This window comes from Opisthocomus hoazin, chromosome 13 (genome assembly GCF_030867145.1).
Source record: "Opisthocomus hoazin isolate bOpiHoa1 chromosome 13, bOpiHoa1.hap1, whole genome shotgun sequence".
In the NCBI taxonomy this organism is placed as follows: Eukaryota; Metazoa; Chordata; class Aves; order Opisthocomiformes; family Opisthocomidae; genus Opisthocomus; species Opisthocomus hoazin.
Window position 1 is genome coordinate 22124671 of NC_134426.1, and position 19828 is coordinate 22144498.

The 19828-nt window shown below is 43.7% G+C and overlaps 1 protein-coding gene across 3 annotated transcripts in view; it reads left to right on the forward strand.

Moving 5' to 3' along the window:
* Nucleotides 1–19828, forward strand: part of GALNT9 (polypeptide N-acetylgalactosaminyltransferase 9) — a 167481-nt gene that overhangs the window by 64706 nt on the left and 82947 nt on the right. For 2 of the 3 annotated variants that reach the window (XM_009932508.2, XM_075434801.1), the window contains 2 exons: nucleotides 6830–7027; nucleotides 18191–18308. In XM_009932508.2, the coding sequence (XP_009930810.2) occupies nucleotides 6830–7027; nucleotides 18191–18308 (316 nt within the window). The remainder of the gene's footprint in view (nucleotides 1–6829; nucleotides 7028–18190; nucleotides 18309–19828) is intronic. The other variant, XM_075434799.1, reaches the window with a different exon arrangement.

Below are 19828 nucleotides of genomic sequence, written 5' to 3' on the forward strand. Positions count from 1 at the left end.
TGGTTTTTATCTGGAAGAAGCTGTTCTTTTTTTGTGTTGTGAAAAATCAGACTTCCCCATTGGCATGAGCTCTCTGGCAATCTGATAAGGATGTAAGACAGCAAAAAAATTTTTGTTTGCTGTGGTTTCCCGTGGGGCTTGAGCTGCTCTCAACTGGCCCAGTATTAAGTACAGAATGCATATATGTTCTGAGATAGACTTACAGTGGGATTAGAGAAGCCTGTGTGATCACTGTATAACCCCTGCTTTTACTCTCAATCTTCTTAGAGGCTTTTTCTATGCTCTGAGTTAAATTCTGCATTCCAACTCATCCTAACTCTAATGTTTATCTTGGGAGAACTTGTTCTTTGACAGCCATAGCACTGGCATTGCTGGACCTCCCACTGAATTCATCATGGGTGCTCAACACCTTGGAAAATCCAGTGTTAATCCAGAAGCTGACCCACTGGTAGGCAAAAGCATTAAATGCATGTGCCATGTTTAGCAATATGCTCAACAGGCTTTGACAAATCGACACATCCTTTTGGTGTGAATTTGCTCCGGATCTGAGATTTCTTCCACAAATTCCCCAAGCAGGTTTCCATAAGGAAAAGTCACTTACCAAGGCACCTGCTGTGGATGTTCCTCCCAGCACGTCCTTCTGCCTGTGGGAAGCCCACCAAAAGCATGGGACAGCGATATGCTTCGTGGAGTTTCAACCAAGCACTGTCAGCTGAAGGGCTGAGTCCTGGGAATGAGAATTCAGCAGTGTGTTACTGTATTTCTGGAACTGCTTCAGAGAAATAAGGCCCAAGTGAAAACAATCCTCAGCCTGGTGGAGTCTGTAAGAGAAGTACATTTACTGTCCTTTCTCTTCTGACTTTGACCATTCAACAGCAATCTATTCAGAGCGAGAGGAGGACACTGACAAATTTATATATTTAGAGAGGATAGAAAGGAGGAAGTTATGTCGCTCAAATTCCAGTCCAAATTGGCTGCTTGGTTTTTATTAGGTGGAAAAAAAGGAACTGGATGATGAGAAACACTCCCTTTAAAGCTGAATTGTTTGATTGTATTTAGTTTACTGAAATCCATCATGTCTACGAATATGCCTGGGAGAGTTTTTCCTCTTGCTTCAGTAAATAACTTATTAACAATATATGCTACTAGGTGCCATAAAGTACGTTGACTCAGATACAAGCTAGGAACCTAATATTTTGCATCTGTGAAGAATAGAGATTAATCTTGAAATTCACACCTGGCTTATGTACCTAATCAGGCAGGGCTGAATCCTGCCTCACTGCCAGCAGTGGCCATGTGGAAAGGAAATACTCAAACAACATATTGCAGGTCATCAGCATGGCATTTTGAACATACTTGGACTTCAGAAACCTCTTCCTCTCTGTCCTTTTAGTCCTGGGAGCTGCCAGGAGCACCTGACCTCTGCAGATGCACAGTGGAAAAAAACAAGACAAGGGGGGGAAATAAAACAGAGAAAGAACACTGGAATCTGTAAAGAGGATGAGTAAATCTACACAATAATGTAACATCTCAAAATTAGGAAAAAAAATCAGAAATTACTAGGAAAGATTTAATCATAATCCTTTCCAAAACCTGAAGCAATTAGACAAAGACAGAATTATCAGCAACGTTGACAAAGGATTTGATGAAGTGCAGCCCAGCTTACAGAGACAAAGACGTTGTCTAAGTCCATTGAGCCTAATAGAGCTGCTCCAAGGCTGGACTTTGCTAGCAATGAATAGCGGTAACAAAGCCCTCATATTTCATAGATTACCTAAAATAAGCCAATATAAACCCAGTCTATTACCCAGTCCTGTTCAAGCTTGTAGTAATTCTTCATTGGCCATTACCTAGGGATCTTGGCAGGCAGGAAAAATGAGCATGAGCAGTGGTGGTGGTACAGAGGGCATTGGCGGAATCTGGGCTTTGAATGTTCCTGTAGATCTCGCTGACGTGAGCTAGGGCTTGGCGTCTGAATACCCACTGCTATGTCCGCTGTCCCTGATCGGGCAAGACAAGCTGTGAAACCTCACAGGTGTACAATGTTTAATTAAAAGGCACTCCTTTCTGAGTTGTGTTACATAACAGAGAACCGCTCTGCACTGGATTTTTCTCTTCCCATCTGTGACTCCGAGCCTGCTCTCTTGCTTGTGTGAACGTATTTTGGAAGTTAGATAAATGTGCAGTCTGTCCAGAGACTGAACCTCTCCAGTTCCTAATACCTGTGGGGATGTGATGTCAGCACATGTGGATACAGACAGAGGAAGAAAGTCACCTCCACTGGGGGAGATGGGAGGTTAAGAAAATGAAGTTCCAGCAGTTGCTTTCATACAGCTTCACTCTGTAACTTCGGCACAGCATTTTACTTCATCTGTAAACTGAGGGTAGAGATATCAACACTTGTCAAGGTTGTCGTATCTTCCACATTTACGTATCTAGGCTACAAGGATGGTGAGGGGACTGGAGCATCTCCACTACGAGGAGAGGTTGAGGGAACTGGGCTTGTTCAGCCTGAAGAAGAGAAGGCTGCGAGGGGACCTTATAAATGCCTACAAATATCTGCAGGGTGGGTGTCAGGAGGATGGGGCCAAGCTCTTTTCAGTGGTGCCCAGTGACAGGACAAGGGGCAATGGGCACAAACTGAGGCACAAGAAGTTCCGTCTGAACATGAGGAGGAACTTCTTCCCTCTGAGGGTGACGGAGCACTGGAACAGGCTGCCCAGGGAGGTTGTGGAGTCTCCTTCTCTGGAGATATTCCAGACCCGCCTGGACAAGATCCTGTGCAGCCTACTGTAGGTGACCCTGCTTCGGCAGGGGGGTTGGACTAGATGACCCACAGAGGTCCCTTCCAACCCCTACTATTCTGTGATTCTGTGATCTGGAGTGCAGGGGACTGAAACAGAGCTTCCATCACATGGACAGCTTTCAGATGCCTCAGACTTCATGCAAGATCAAAATCTGAGATTTTAGATTAATACATTGATAGAGATTAATGAAATTTCATTGTATATTTTGATCCGACTGTTGTACTACACTCCAGAGATCCCTCCTTGTGCCATTCAGATGCAAAGCACCAAGTAGTAATAAATGTAAGCCATGCAACTGGAAAAAACCCAGGAATTCAGTCAACTGTAGAGTGACGGCAGTAGTTTGGTGATGGCTGGTGTGACAGCAGCACCAGAGCTGGGAATGGATTGTTCTTCTTGTTCTGAAGAAAATGAGGACCCAGATTAGCATTTCCAAGACACAAGTATCAGATGAACACAATCACAAATATGATTGAGGGCTGAAAATCAGAGTGATCGTTAAGTATTTTCTTCACATTCTTTCTTTAACCATTATTGGGGATACACTTCAACAGTCTAATTTCAAGCTGTCTTGCAAAGTAGCAGGCTAGATTCCCTTTATATTCAAAATAGGCTCCTCTGGACCATTATGAATCTCACCCATTTTCAGTGTCTGCATTATTATGAGAAGCATCTCGCTGTAAAACTGTCAGCCTTTGCCTCTCTGCTGAGAATGAAAGTTTGAGGCAATTACTTCGGATGTGGGGGGTCTATTCCAGACATCTGACATTAGGGAAAAAGAGTTTCTTATCTCTTTTAGCTTTTTCATTAAACAATCTCAATCTACCCTTCAAAGTAAAATACTTGCAAAATCAGCACGCGAGGAGGAACTGTAGAACGAACATGGAAACTTCAGGATAGTTTTAATTATGATGGTTAAATGATCTTGCTTTGTATCAACATAAACATCCCAATAATTGAGGACTTGAGGATTTGGTGACCAAAGAACTCTAACCAAGAGAGAAAAATAGTTTAAATACCTCCCAGGCTTTCCTTGCTTGTCAAAGACCTGTTTCCAGCATTAGATCGTAGTGAATAAGAATGACAGAATTTGATTCTTATAAAGGAAATCTTATTTACAGATTTCTGCTTTAGAAGGTATGAAGTCAGTTTTCTTGCTTTGCAGGGCAGATCTGGAATTCAGACCCAAATGTAGTAAATCTGTGCATGCTTTGGGAGTCATTGGGTGTGACTGTGTCCTGTGATGTGCACAGGTCTCACTGGAGGATGTAATCTCTCTGCTCTGTGACTCCCCCGCTGCACCAAATCTGTTAAAACAGTTCCCAAGGGCTTCAAGAGTGGGCCACCTCCCAGGGCGTTGTTTGGTTTGCAAGGGAACTCAGAGTCAGTTTTGTAGTCAGGCTTCTGCTGCAAGTGCCCTGCATGGACAGTGACCTGTTCCAAGGTCGTTTTTTTTCCCCACAACCGCGAAGGGGAAGATTCTTCTTCCCCTCAAACAAGTCGTGGCCTGTCATTAGTAACATCTATAACTGTTGTTTGGTGTTTGAAAGCCTTTGCTTCAGAGGCCAGAAGGGAGCGGGCGAGCCTCCTGCTGATGTTATACACAGGGGTTACCACAGCCATGCATGGAGGCACCTGATGCGTGATGGGAGAGGGGTGTCTGGCTGACATCTCTGTTGTTCTGCTGTATATTCTTCTGCTGCCTCTAAGCTGATAAGCAGAGACAATGTTATGGAAAGAACAAAGCAGATTAATCTTTTCTGCATTCTTTCCTGCTTTATTGGAGTTGCAGGAGTTTTTCTGCTGTCCACCTGCTGGTTTTTAAAACAGTTAATCTCATAAATATAATCTTGTATTAATAACAGAAGTAGCTTATCCTGATTTGGTAGGTCCTGTTGGCTCTGTATGTGGGTGCATGAGTGTGGCTGAAAGACCATATGAATTGGCATTCTGAATCATGTACTGCACTGTCCTGAATCTCTCTTGGTTGTCTCTTGTCTCTCCCACAGGAAAAAAACAAATCTCCTGTGAGTCTGGGATGCAGTTCTTTAAATGCCATGTGAAAAAAAAAAGGGGAAAAAGAAACAATATTTGATCCTACTGACTAAGGAATTATTTTAAAGTCAAAAAGGTACTTGACAACCTGAGCTGAAATCACTGCACCTTCTCTGCGCTGGTGCACTTTCATGCTTCAGTGGAGGTCTTTGGTACCTTGCAGGGCTGTGCTTTGACAACAGAAGTACTGCACCAAAAATCGCAGGTGGCAGGCAGTACTAAGAGAGACCTCAGGCCATTCCAGTCGTGAGGGATGCATTGATTTATTCCAGAATTTATTCCCAGAATAAGTCAAGTAAAGTAACAAAACAATACATGTTGCATATGAGATGAACGTCTCTTTCATAACCTTCCTGGCCAGGGGGAATTTCTGCAACTTGCAATGTCATTCCTCACTTCCCACTATGCTTGGGATCATCTTTTTTCTTAAAACATCCATGCTCTGTGTTACTGGCACCCAGCTGATAAAATGCAAATGTCATTTTTCTAGAGGAATCCAAATAAAACTAGTTTAACTTTGACTTCTAAACAAATGAAATGCTGTGACAACTTGTCTTTTTGTCAGTTATGCTCTTATTTTACATTGTTTTGTGATGGTTTATCTGCAGTAAGTAGCTCATCGTCAATATTCCAGGGTTTCGCTGAATCTATGCCTGTTTTTACTGATGTGGGAGGGGTGAAAAGAAGAGAAAGCAAGCAGTACATACCCTCATGTAACCAGTATAGTGTCTGTGTACATAAAAGACAAATATTCTGGCTGTATTCAAGTACAGAATAAATGCTATCTTCTTGCAGAAGAGATGAGAAAATTTATGATAGTTCAGATTAAGGTGTTGAAGATTGAAAATGGATGTTGAATTAATTTCATAACTTCTCCGTTTCTGTTGGCCTACACAAGAAAATACACAGTAACAAACCAAATAAATGATAACAAACAAAATACAAGGTAACAAACTTGACACCACAAAGGAACAATTGCCTTTTAACCAACAACAAACGAATAATGAGAAAAGATCAGTGTTCAATTCCTGCTGCCTCTGTGAATTGCAGCAAACCACCATTCCCTTAAAGATATATGTGAGAGCTCTGCAGAATCTTCAAAGCTTGTTTCAAGGGGAAACACAGTTACAAAGGAGTGAACCGGTGGCTGTCTCTCATACTGCTTTGAGAAGTGCTTTCCACCCATGTGTAAGTCTGCTACCTTTTTGGAGCAGTTTCTCTGTAAATTCATACCAACTTGGTCAGAAATGAATGTTTGCACTGAAGCTTTTGACTTTCCTGAAACACTTTGGTATGTAGCTTCTGTTGAAAGCACATTGATGTTTTAAAGCCTTTTGAAATGATGGCACATTTCCTGCAGCTCACTGCTTTTGCACCATCTGACAACTGAAATCTTCTCATCACCAAAGAGGTTTTAGAAGGCATAATGCAGCCACGCTTGTCATTCAAACTACATCCGGTGGGGTCAGTCCTCAGGAAACAAGATTAAAACCTCTGAGTAACCTTCAGACTCATTCAGTCCCTGGTGTGTGTTTTCTTCTTCAGGTCTTGTCAGCAAGAACAGCTATTTAATCGCTACCGGCCGTCCTGATGGTGTAGCCATTAGGAGACCATTTAGTTACTCGTGGAGATAGTGGCTCTCAACGTTTGTCCATTGCAAAATGAATTGACAGTCTCCAGGCCTCAGAATAAGTATTCGGTAAAATTTTGTGTTGTTAAACTCTGATACATTTTCTCAAGGGTAGTAATTCGTGTGCTGTTGCTATGTGAAGTATCCCACGCCGAGCTCCAGCCCCATCGGTGTATGACAGTGATCTGTATTCGATCCCGCGATGCTGTGTTGCGGGCTGCCATCCTGCTGGGTCACTGCTCTCGGTATCAGAGAACTTCGTTTTGTCTGACTGCAAAGCAGGACCTGGGATTACTGGATGGCTGTAGAACATTTTTGCTGTTTTTATTGTTCTCAGGGTGGAACCTGCACTTACCCGGATCAAGGAAGATCGAAAGCGGATCATCTTACCAGCAATTGACAATATCAAGTACAACACTTTTGAAGTGCAGCAATACGCCAATGCAGCCCACGGCTATAACTGGGGCCTCTGGTGCATGTACATAATCCCACCACAGGACTGGCTTGATAAGGGGGATGAGTCAGCTCCCATCAGGTAAATCTCCTCTATGCTGTCATGTTGGTACTAGCAATGTTTCCATCTCAGCTGTCTGCTGAGGGGGAACTGAAGTGAAGCGAGGCTATAGGCTTTGTGCAGGGATAGCAAAATGAAACTGAAGAAAACAGATGGCTCTCCGAAGCTGCAGACACATGCGTCGCAGCTCAGAGCTGCACCACAACGCACACAGAAGTGCGCGTGCTCTAGTTGTGAATGTGTGCAGTTCGAGTGGACATTGTAGCCCTTAGTAGGATAGCTGGATCTTTTTCATCTATGCTTTTATTTTCTGGTGGACTCTGACAGGAGTAATAAGCCAGTGACATGTGGTGTGAGAAACAAATGTATTTTACATGTAATTATAAAGAGGCTGGCTTCGCTTTTGGTCTGTAGGCAGCACTCTTGGCCATCAGCCCAAACCAGAGCTTCCCAGCAGCTCTAGTAGGAGATGTGTTAGCCTTGCCTTGTTCAAGAGTTGCTCTTTTCTTTTTTGAGAAATTTGCACGTTCACAGTTTTCCTACTGGATGAATTTTAAAATGAAAGTGGACCACATAATCAGAGTGTCATTTTGTTTTTCCCTAGAAGGGAACATTTTAGCTTACAGAAGTGGAATTTTCTAAGGAAATACTGTTTCAGGAATTGTGATAGTGTTTTTGAGAATTGTTACAGTGGGAGAACAGGAACTGGTAAGAAAGGGGCTTGCTTTCCCCTTCATTTGAAAATTCACATCTCCTAGCCCTTGCTTTCCAGTGCAGATGCTTGTCTAACAGCTCCTCTGAGATGTACTGTGCTGGGTGAAGGGTACTATTGTTAGCAACTGTTGAAATAAATGCTAAGAAATATGAAGCCCAGGTATGCATTTTAGGTTGCTCTGCCCCATTTTTGAGATTTCTTAGGAAGCATACAAATTACCACCTTAGAGTTCACTTCATTTTGATGTATATCAGCTTCATCCTAAAGTAAGATAAAGCTCTGTGGTGTGGTCCCAGTGTAGGCTCTGGCAGAGAAGCTGATGTACTTCTCTTCCAGTGTAGAGCTTGAGTTGTCAAGTCCTGAGAAGCCCATCCAAGCAGTTCGAACAACATGCCCAGCTGAAAGGATCCAAGTGGTCTTTTGGAAGTGAAAGGACCAACTACTCACATTTCTAAGTGATTGGTTGGATGGGGCCATCTCACAGGATCCGTCCCTCACACAGAGGGTAATATTTCAATCCATATTTGAGTAAGTGTTACAAGTTGCACTTAGGTTTGCTCTCATGCCCTGTGACTGCAAAACAGAGCTATACGGTAGCATTAGCCTTATTTGCTGCAAGACAGCACAGTCCTTCATCACTGACCCTTTGCTCAGCTTGAAACCTCAATAAGCAGGAAAGTAATTACTTAGGAAATCAGTTTTCCTGGATAACATGCCCCGCACTCCTCACATTGTTTTAAAAGTGCAGATGTTTTATATCTGTTTCACTCAACCCTGAGAAATAGTTTATTGATGGGGGAAAATTAATCAGCCAAAGCTTTCATTCCTGAAATCAGGGTTTCAGTCTTTTTTTCCTGAAAGGTTTTACACACTTCATTACTTCCAGTTTATATGTGAAATCACTGTATTAATTTTCACATGCACTGCTCTAGTATTTGAGTATCTTCTGCCCTGGAGACAATGACTGTGTGTCAGATAAGGCTGAACTAAGAGCTTAAACCTCAGCAAGTTCTTAGACATGATTTTCAGTGGTGGTAGCTCGTGCACCTCCTAAGGTATGGAAGCTGCAGCTGCAAAACACGTCTGGAAATTCAGCTACAGATCTTCTTAGTAGAGCATAAGGAATCTCATCCCTGTAGTGCTGGAATAAGAGGGGTTTTTTTCTGCAATACAGGGCCTGATTTACCATGGGGTTTCCTCCAGTTTATGTTCAAGCTCTTGCTGGAGTTATACTGGCACAGTTGGACTGTTACAGAAGTCAATAAGGTCCAAACTCAAGCACTGAGTAGTGTTTAAATTTGATGCACGTAAGTAGCTGTCTCCTGAGAGCACCGATCTTATTCTGAACCCAAGTGAAGAAACCCTTCAATTCAACAGTGCATAAACTGCCCAGAGACAGATGAGACGAGCAGCGCAAGGAAGAGAGCGCCCAACCCTTGCTGTCAAATATCAGGAGCACTGAGACGTTGTGATTGCATAAGTATCTCTCCTGCAAATTATGAATTACATGCCCTAAAGTGCAGAGACATCAACGCTGAACCATGAACACTTACCTGTCTCCCTGGGAACATATTCTTCGAAGACAGTGTTCTAGGAGTGCAAAGCATCCACTTGATAGCCACACTGCACTGGTTTCTGATGGGCCTCTGAAGGAGTAGCACCTGGATGGATTTGCTAATGCATTTGGCTGTGCTGTTGTGTTTTGCCTGCTCATAGAAATACAATGCAATTTTGTGGCTTTTAAGTGATATGCCAGCATAATTATGGCAATGGAAAGAGTGAACATGCAAGTGTTATTGATGAAAAGGATCAGGAAGTCTGTACTTAGAACTGAAATTTGAAAGCACCCATGGTGAGATCTTAGTAGCTGTAGAAAATTTAGGGTATATTTTCAAAAGGAAAGGGAGGTCAGAATAGTGAGCAAAGTTTTTCAAAAATCTCTGTTGGTTTGGTACAGATTTTGGATTTTTAATCAGCTTGCCAGTGTAAGTACTGCAGCCCTGATTTCTGTTTCAGTCCGGTTTGCAAGGCATGCAAACTGGTCCACACTGCTGGTGTTCGGATCCATGTGTCTGCTCAGTGCATTCGTAAGATCGCAGGACTGTTCATCAGCATGAAAACTGCAAGTTCATTTAGTCCTTACTGACGTTGTCCCTCCTAAGGCTTCCTTTGACACTGTCTTCAGCAAATAGTGGGTTTGTTTTGTATCTCTCTGTGTGTTTTGTAAAAGAAAAGGCTAATAACTAATAGCCTCATGACTGGTTTTGTGGATGGTGTAGCCGAATACTTCCTCCCAGACCTCCAAAGGGATTAAAGATTTTCAGTGTTAAAAAAAATGCGTACCCTGGTATCAGTGAGAACCGGAGCCCTGGCATTTCTGATGTTTGCATTGTGTGAACAAATATCATCCATCTGCAGAACTGGGTGAGACATTTAGAAAGGAGAGTCCAATTCCTGTTTTCTTCTGACATTACACAACAGATGTGCTTACTTCTTTTCTCAGAAGTTTTCTATTTGAAGCCCGATCCTCTGCTTTCTTGAACACTAAGAGTGGTGCGATCCTATTCAGAGCCTTGCGGGGAAGGAGCAGGAACTGTCCCTCAAGTCCGTGGGGCACTGTATAGGCAGTCATGTCGAGTGCACACCGTAAAATGTCAGATCAGCTGTTGTGGTCCAAGTGACAAAGGGGATGTGGCCTTGAAGTGCAAACAAAGCTAAAGGAATAGCAAGAACGAAGCGTCAGATTTTGTAAAGATTTCTGATACAGTTTGAAGTCAGTTCTTTTTTTTTTTTTCCTCACGTTAGTACTCTGAAATTCAGAACAATTGATGTTCCCCACATCGGCTTCTGCAGGCAATCAATTTTGCATGTTTGACATTTGAGATGTAAGATGTCTCTAATGTGAAGATTTAACTGAGGATTGTTATTTTGACACGCTGTGTCCATCACGTCATTTTCCATTTGTTCCTGAGAACACACTGCCCAAAACCGTCCTTATCATCTGGCGACAAACTGTGTAACAAAGGATCCTATTTCAGAGGTTTCTAATGAATTTGACTATGCATTGAAACAAGCTGGTTTTTTCTGTGTGCAGAAGATACTGCTGGTGTTTGGAACAGCAAGGAGGGTTTCTGGTATCCTGAGCTCTGGCTCTGGCTCATCTTCCCTCACCTGCCGTGATTATGATAGACTGCTCTGTGTTTGATTTCTTGATCAGCAGCCACTAACATTAGAGTCATTAGTCAGCCTCACTCAGCCAAGCGCTGCACAGTTTTCCATTTTGTCTTCCTCCAGCAGCAGTGGTGCATTTCATTGCTGCATATGTTCTAGCTTATTGCTTCAATATGCCATAGCTTGGTACTGGTAGGAATGTGTATGTACACGCACGGAGTCAGCCACTCCAAACCGCACGTGTGTCTCGCTCATGTTATAAATTAGTGTCTGATATGCCCACAGTGAAGTGGTATGTGCTGCCTACTTTAGCTGGGAGCATGCATGCCCATCCCACGTGCAAGTCAGGCCCTATGCTGGTCTGTCATAGCAATGGTCATGCAGCCATGTTGAGTCTTCGCTGCGCTGGGAATAAACCCATCTGTGTACCTGAGCTTGGGAAGAGGCTCACCTGTAAACTCTTTCAGGATAAACCATGCAGTCGTGTAAAAATGAAACGTGACTGTTTATTGACATGGACAGTGGAATTGCACCCTCAGCAAGTTTGCCAGCGACACCAAGCTGTATGGTGTGGTTGACACACCGGAGGGAAGGGATGCCATTCAGAGGGACCTTGACAGGCTGGAGAGGTGGACCTGCATGAACCACATGAAGTTGAACAAGGCCAATTGCAAGGTCCTGCACGTGGGTCAGGGCACTCCCAAACACAAGTACAGACTGGGCAGAGAGTGGCTCAAGAGCAGCCCCGAGAAGGACTTGGGGGTACTGGTGGATGAGAAGCTCAACATGAGCCGGCAATGTGCACTTGCAGCCCAGAAAGCCAACCGTATCCTGGGCTGCATCAAGAGGAGCGTGACCAGCAGGTCAAGGGAGGTGATTCTGCCCTTTACTCCGCTCTCATGAGACCCCACCTGGAGTCCTGCGTCTAGCTCTGGGGCCCCCAACATAAGAAGGACACGGATGTGTTGGAGTGGGTCCAGTGGAGGGCCACGAAGAAGATCAGAGGGTTGGAGTACCTCTGCTACGAGGACAGGCTGAGGGAGTTGGGGCTGTTCAGCCTGGAGAAGAGAAGGCTCCAGGGTGACCGTAGAGCCGCTGCCAGTGTCTGAAGGGGCCGACAGGAAAGATGGAGAGGGGCTTTTCACAAGGGTGTGTAGTGATAGGGACAAGGGGGAATGGCTGTAAACTAAAAGAGGGCAGGTTTAGATTAGATATTAGGAAGAAATTCTTCCCCGTGAGGGTGGTGAAACACTGGCCCAGGTTGCCCAGAGAATCTGTGGCAGCCCCCTCCCTGGCAGTGTTCAAGGCCAGGTTGGATGGAGCTTCTGAGCAACGTGTGCTGGTGGAAGATGTCCCTGCTCGTGGCAGGGGGGTTGGAACCAGATGATCTTTAAGGTCCCTTCCAACCTTCACCATTCTATGATTCTATGATTATGGCCATCTTTTCAGTTGCTTGTTCACAGGACCCTATAACGGAGCAGTTTCTTTTTTGTTTGTCCGGGTTCCGATGGGTATTGTGCCTATTTCAAAAAATATACTTCCATGGGGCATCAGAGAGTTATTCTACATCCCTATTGCTCTGCCTTTCCTAGCCAAGCATTCTGGGTTGCTTTTTTTCATATGCTGCAGTTCCCCAAATGGGTTAACAAACCTTCCCATCATTAAGCTTGTCAGTTTTGTTCCTGTAGCTCCTGAGCAGTAAATCTGTCCTTGAGTTCCGTTCTTGTAGCCTGGTATGACTCTTTCTTGCAGAAGACATGAGTTGTAAGAAAAAACAAATGCTTATGCAGGTACCATACAGGTTTCCTCACTTATCCGTCAGGCCAGGGACGAGGTGCTGCTTAGGAACCTGAATCAAAGAAACATTCTGCTAGGAAAGGTGGAAAACTCAAAGATACAGTGTGTGGTGTGTCATTTGAATCTCTTTGTCTCTCTACTTATCTCTGTGTATATATATATATTTATGTTTATATATTTATTTATAGTTATATTTTTGTTTGTATTTATCTATTTGTGTGTGAATGTTTGTATGTCAGTTGTCCTGGAAATTGGACTTATTGTATGCTCTGAAAACTGTTTCAAATGTGATCTGATTGCATGTATACTGACCTTAAGGCAGGGGTAGAAAGATGCAGAAGGGAGAGGAAGACTTATTGTATCACGTGCAGTATGTCAGTCTAGTGCTCATCCCTTTCTCCTTCACTTGCTCCTAATGAAGCCCCCCGGCAGCATCCTTCAGCTGTCTGTAAAGAGAAGGAGGCGGATGCACCTGGCTGGAGAAATGGGTATCGGCGTCTGCTGGGGTGTTGCCCACAGAGCTGTGCTCCTGGAGATCTCCCTAAACCAAAGTAGTCGTGACACAGACCTACAGCAAGCGGCTTTCATTTCTGGCCAACGTATCCTCTGTTGCTGGTACCCCATCCCGTAGCAGGCGCTGCCCTCTGCCATACGGTGCCTCTCCTCCCTCGTAGCCAGCCGCACCGTACCTGCTGCAGCAGCCCACGGGGAGCCGGGGAGCCTTCACCACCACGAAGCGCTGCGCTCTCTGCTTCCTCCCTTTCCCCAGGGTGTTACCCAGAGTAATGTCTCTCTCATATCTCCTTTGCTACAGCCATGCCATCAGGTAATTTCCACAAATTGACTATGCTGTATCTTTCTCCAGTGCAGAATCAGTACTATTCTATGCTGCATTTGAAGGTTTTAGCTGCAAAATACATTCTGCTATGTTTCCCACATTATCCTTTGAGTGTTGCTGTTGATTATAATTAATGCTTATAACATCTTCAGTTGTGTCAAAGAATATTCCACAGATCAATTAAGATTCCCAACACCTTTGAGTTGTCGGTAAAAAATAGTACACCTCTAATTGCTATTTTGTGATACCTTCCTTCTAAAAATGTCACTGTTTTACTAAAAAGTGCATGATTTAAGGAAAAAGGTCCCTTTGGATAAAGCAGATGTGCTTCAGGTTAATATATTTCCCTCTGAAGCTGTGAAGTGCTGAGGGCAGACACCTTCTCATTTGCTGCCCCTTGGCTAGTGCGCAGTGTGTAAGACATGCCAACAGAGTTGCTTTTGCTCTTATAGCCATTTCTGACTTTCAAGGGAAGTCTTTGCTGCACTGTACTAAAAGTGGTAGATACACTGGAGTTTTTCAGGTACTGGAAAAAGCCAGTGATGACAGCCAGGTGAGGGTCTCATGCTTTTTGGGGAGAGTGATTGCAATATGTCCATGTAACACTCTAGTCCAGTGTAAAATTACCCACCTACATGCTAAAAGCACTTTTGGAAGTGAATCTTAGGCTTTCAAGGTGCTGCAGCACTTCTCAGACTTTTACCCAGTATTATTATGTGTGCTTCACAGATGGAGAAACAGAGGTAGGGGAAGGTGACTCACTGAAGACCAGATGAATGACAGAGCTGGGAATAGAGTCAGGGTCCCCCAGCTCACAGCACTGTTACCAGCTCACTGGGCTGTGCAATCGCATTACACTTGGTTTACAGTTGGGTCAGTCAAAGCACAGGGAAGTTAAGGGCCTGGGCTTGGTGAGGACTGAATGCTCAAAACTCCGGTTGAACCTGATGGAAGTGTTGAACATGCAGTACGCAGAAAATTCAACATAGTGGATCGTAGGCAAGTTCTTCCATTGTGTCAGGATGCGGCCAGGGCAGAGCTACAGGCTTCTCAGTTCAGCTTCTGGGGTTGCAGCCGTGCTGCTGTGCAGAGGAGCAGTGCCTGCAGGCAGCCAAATTCAGGTAGAGAAAGGCACTGACAGGAAATTTTTGACTGGCTTCTCTGAAAAGCTGGATGTGTTTCCTTCTGCCATTGCACTGCTATTATTACTTGTTCATGAAAACATTTTTTTTTTTGACTAAGCCATCAAGGCTTGTGAAGTCTGTATTTGAATATATCTAATGAGACGAAATAAAACCTAGAAGAGAGGGAGGGAGTTGCAAAGGCAGTCCTCAGTGGCATTCATCAGTGAGTGATGATAATGTAGTTGCATCTAAAATGTATTTCCCACCCCCATTCAATTAACAAGTCAGTGTTTTAATGGACAGAGCCGACAGCTCAAAAAACCCATCCCCTAGAGAGAGAGATTCCAGCACCTGAGAGGAGTCTGCAAAGCCTAGCAGTACTGTTCATCATTAGGAAGGAAGCAGAAATGTCCTCATGGGAGCATCCCACTGCTGTAAGGAGCTGCCTCCAGAGGGTTGGGGGAGGGGGGGGTGGACTGGAAAGAGAATGAGTCTAAGCCCAAACTAGCAGCTCAGTTTTGCAAAGCAGTGATGCTCTAGCCTTCATCCAGTGAAGCCTTTAACTTTAAATAAAAGGAAAATGAAGAAAGTGGTGTGTGTTTTGTCCCCCCACCTCCTTCCCTTTTTTAACATGGTTAACACTTAAGAAAATACTAAATATACCCTTAAAGACTTATTTCATTTCAGAGTTACTGAATTCCCTTTCCTTGGTCTTGTCCTTGTTTTGTTTCAGTTCCTACACCAAACTGATTCCTTGGTAGCCTAAAATATGGTTTTCAATGATACAGGGTGTGTCAGTGGGACATATATCTGGTCCTATGTACAGGAGAGCTCGCAGCCTTTTTAGGCAAGTCTGTCTTCAAGTATGGCTCTATGGACTACGAGCAGGAAGATGCACTTTATCAAATAATTTGAATTTATAAACACCATCCATCTTGCAAAGATCCTGGTGTGTAAGTATACGCATCAAGAAAAGATGGATGTGGCCAGCCAGGAGTACCCAGGACCATGTGTGGTTTTCATAGAGCTCTGAGATCACTTCTAACTAGAAACTAATTCAACAGAAGGTCTTCATAAATGACAGCACCTAACAGAGAAGTGCTGGAATTTCTTGCACACACAGAAGGGGGACTGTGGGGTATGGGAGAGGTCCAGGCACTGAGGGTGCTGATGGTGACCCTGCTGCAGTTTCTTTGTAGGGTTTGTGACATTTGGCCTCGGTTTCCTCCAGCCTGTTTTGACTGAATGAGTACAGGGATCTGGCTGAGAGCACCACTTCGGTCTGAAGTCATCTGTGAAAGCCAGATGTTTGCCTTTATAACTGCCATTGAATCTTGTCCCCCGAGATCATGTTCCAGGGAATGCATCTCACTCTGTAAGGGTGGAACGTGAGAGTTAATCAAGCTATTTCAACTTCTTTGTCAGAAACCGTGCCGATCAAATGTGTTTCTATCAACAGCTGCCTTTTTCAATTATGCAGAGAAAACATGAGGGGGATAGTGTGCACTGCAGTATAGGCTTGTAATGATCTGAGAGGTTGCAATGGCTTTCAAACTGAGAAAAAGGGCAAGGGAGAGATGTGAAGCAGTACCAGTAATGTGAGCGCTGCAGTAGTCCATTACGGGTAAGTAATAGCAGCACTCCAGCAAATGAACCTTTTCAAGGGTACCAAATAGTTCCTGCCATAGGTTGGACAGTGTTCTGCAATGTCAGGCCACGCATTAGGCCCAGGAGCAAAGAACTGTGCTATCTAACCAGATCTTGGCTGTTTGTTTGAAGTCTTTTTAACCTCCTGCTGTAGAAATTGTGAACTGCTGATGAGAAAAAGCACCTGATGTGATTAACACTGTTCCAGCAGCCACCTGCTGCCGCTGCCGGTGTGATCCACCCATACAAGGGTAAAATACAAGTGTTCATTTTCCCAGCCAGGGCAGCTTTTCACATGTATATGAAACTGCCCCATGAATCTGTTTCTCAGATGTCATGGGCAAATACCTTGTGAATAGCTTTCTGTACAACTGAAGAAACATTCAGTTATCTGGGAGAAGAGAGACTTCAGTGACAGTATAACATTAGTTCATTACAAAGCAGACTTCTTAAAATAGGTTTTAGACCTTTTCCATCATCTTTGTTTCTGTAGGGCATTTTCATAGTGTGTATATATATAAACTTGGGCCATACATAGAGCATTCTCTATTCTATTAGAAAATAGAAAATTGTCATAAACTACAGTTTTCCTGATGTATTTTTACAATAGCACTGTTAGGAATGATATTGTATCTGCCAGATGGTCCATAATTGCCTCCCTTTCAATGGAAGAGCAAGCGCGCAGCTCATTCTTCTAGATCAGCTCCAGAAGTGTCCGGTTTCTCAAATGATTTTACAGTTTCCCTGATTCAGCAGTCTGGTCTGTTGGGATCCCACTAAAATGGGGGGGTCTGCCCCCAGGGTCTGGGCACGTCCTGTGGATCAGGCTGCAGGATGACTACCCATGATCTTGCAGTAGGCACTTTGCAGCCTGCAGCTGAATTGTAAGTCCAGCGTGGAGTTGCAGGCTTTTGTGTTTCTCCATCTTAAAGTTAGTCAAGTTTACATTTTTGAATTATGAGCTATAGTAGCAAAACCTAGCTCCTACCTTGAATTTTAAAGAGGCAAGTGTTGTGACCAGTCCAGAGATGCAGAGAAAGTGTGGACAAATGAAACTAGCAAATGTCACTAGCTTGTGTTGCGTTGAAATAATGCTTGTGTTCATATAGTAAATGATCTCAAGATTTGTCATCGTGTAGTGCTGCCCAGTGACAGGTTTCAGATTGCTTTGTAAAGGAGAGCAGAGCCATAGTTTTACACATAAAGAAGTTGGTGCTCAGAGAAGGGAAATAATTTATCTGAAATCACCCTGTTGGTCAGTGACAGATCTGAGGGCAGAGTCTCTTCATCTCTAAAGACTGACCTCAGCAGACACAGAAATGTTCATCATAGAACAGCTTCACAAATGCTGAAATTTATCTGCTAGAGCTGACTCCAGGAAGTCCTTTGCCAAACTTCACACCATGATTGACCCATGGCTCTTACCGTGCACTTACTTTTTATACGTTGGTAAGGGGACTCCTCATTTCTGACAAAGCTTATGGGGGTTTTTTTGTGTATTATTCTTCAAAGAAAGCGTTGTTTAGTTCTCGTGCTACTCTGTATGGTGGTGCACTTCAGCTCCAGCATAGAGTTTATGTCTATAAAACAAAGGAAAAACGGCATGATGCTTCACAAAAAAGCACAGAGTACTTGACCTCACATCTTGTGTCTGTCTCACAGAGAGCTGGTCCAAGTGTGTCTGGCAGTGTGCTGGTTATTTGGGTGACTCTGGTCCCCCAAGTTCCTCTATCCACTGGGGGAAGTAGTGCAATGTGATTGCATGCTAATAAATAAATTTAAAATATAAGCTTGAAGACTAAGGACTATTCTGTCTGTGTAGATTTGTTATGAGATGGGTTCTGTACTACCTAATAAACAGCTTATTTTTTTGTTTTAATTTCTCTATGCAGGACACCAGCCATGATTGGATGCTCATTTGTAGTGGACCGAGAGTATTTTGGTGAGATTGGCTTGCTTGACCCTGGTATGGAGGTCTACGGAGGAGAGAACATTGAATTAGGCATGAGGGTGAGTAACAAAGAAGAGACGTTGTACTATGTCCATTTGCAAAGAAAGATGGGGAGCCTGTGGCCCAACAGAATTGCTGTCTGACTGGTAGGCTATTACACTGAAGGAATTGATGTTGCTGCACTATTTGGAACTGACAGTCCCGGTAAATGAATGTTCCTGGCCTTACTGGCCTTCAGAGAACTGATAACAGTCAGAAATATGGTTTATTGGTTCCTTCTGTCAGTGTCTGAACCCAATGAGACAGATTTTTTCCTTTCCCAGTAGCTCTGCTTGTGCAAACAGCTGCACGACGTTTTCAGGTGCTCACTGCGCCCAAATGGTGTTGCATAGTTGTGACCTAAGATGCAGTACCAAGAGAAAACTAAGGCCAGGCTGGTAGAATTCAGTTATAATGTTCTACATACCACATATGATTAATGCTGTGGTAATTTAAAACTTTATGGGTGGTCTTTATAGAACAAGAACTACAGGGTACAGGTATCTGATCCTATCGGATAGGTCAGTGCAAAGCATGGTCAGATGACTTCGGGACATCATCAGCCCACCCTGTCCTTCTGGACCTACAGGAATTTTGGTACTTGGAATCCTTTGCCCTTGTTTTCAAGGTGGTGCTTGCCAGCAAGTCCTTCTGAAGTCCAAGGAACCTGCCATTGCTTAGCACTTAAAAATTAGGCCACTTAATGTTGCATGAATACAGTTTCCTCATTATAAAGCTGACTGTTTAATTATTTTCCCCTTACTCTTTATTCCCTGCTTCACAATAACACGTCCCTGGTGCATGTAATGTGCTCGTTAAAGCATATATTCTGCTCGTGGTGAAACACTGAACATCAAATTAGTCCATCCTTTATCTGACTCTTCTTTTCTAAAATGGCTACGAACTCCTTCACACCAACGGGCTGAGGAAGAAGGTCATTGCAGCAAGAGTTTATTTTCACATATGGTGTGTATTTATTATTCCAGCATTGCAAGAGGGATAGGGTTTGTAATGGGACTGTGTGAATACACTGCTTATGGTTTAAGGTTCAGAATTCACATAGGGGACAGAAAAACTGCTACCACAAATCATCCAATTTTCCTTAAGAGGGTCAGGCTATTACCAGGATTGTGTGAGCTTTCCTTTATCATTGTGCAGGGCTTTGAGCTGTTTGAAAATTTTTCCACATGGCTGCTCCCAGAATAGATTGAGCGCTCTGGCAAAACTCTGGCATAGCTGATGAATAACCCTCCTAAGAAATCTGAAAGCTGTCGCTCTTCCTTAGACGACAAGAACTTGCTGAGTACGATTAGGGCTCCTGGTAAACAGAGGCAAAGGTTTTAACGGGATTATGAAATGGCACTTGCTTGAAGGGACGAGGATTTGGAGTGAGGGAGGACAGGTTTTGAGGGGTTGTAGGCAGCCTGTTAAAGTCTGCAGAAGCCTAGGATCTAGAAACCAGCTCTCATTCTTTGGGTTGGGATATTTTTTTTTTTTGGTTTGGGGTTTTTTGCCCTGTGAAGAATAATTAACCCCACTG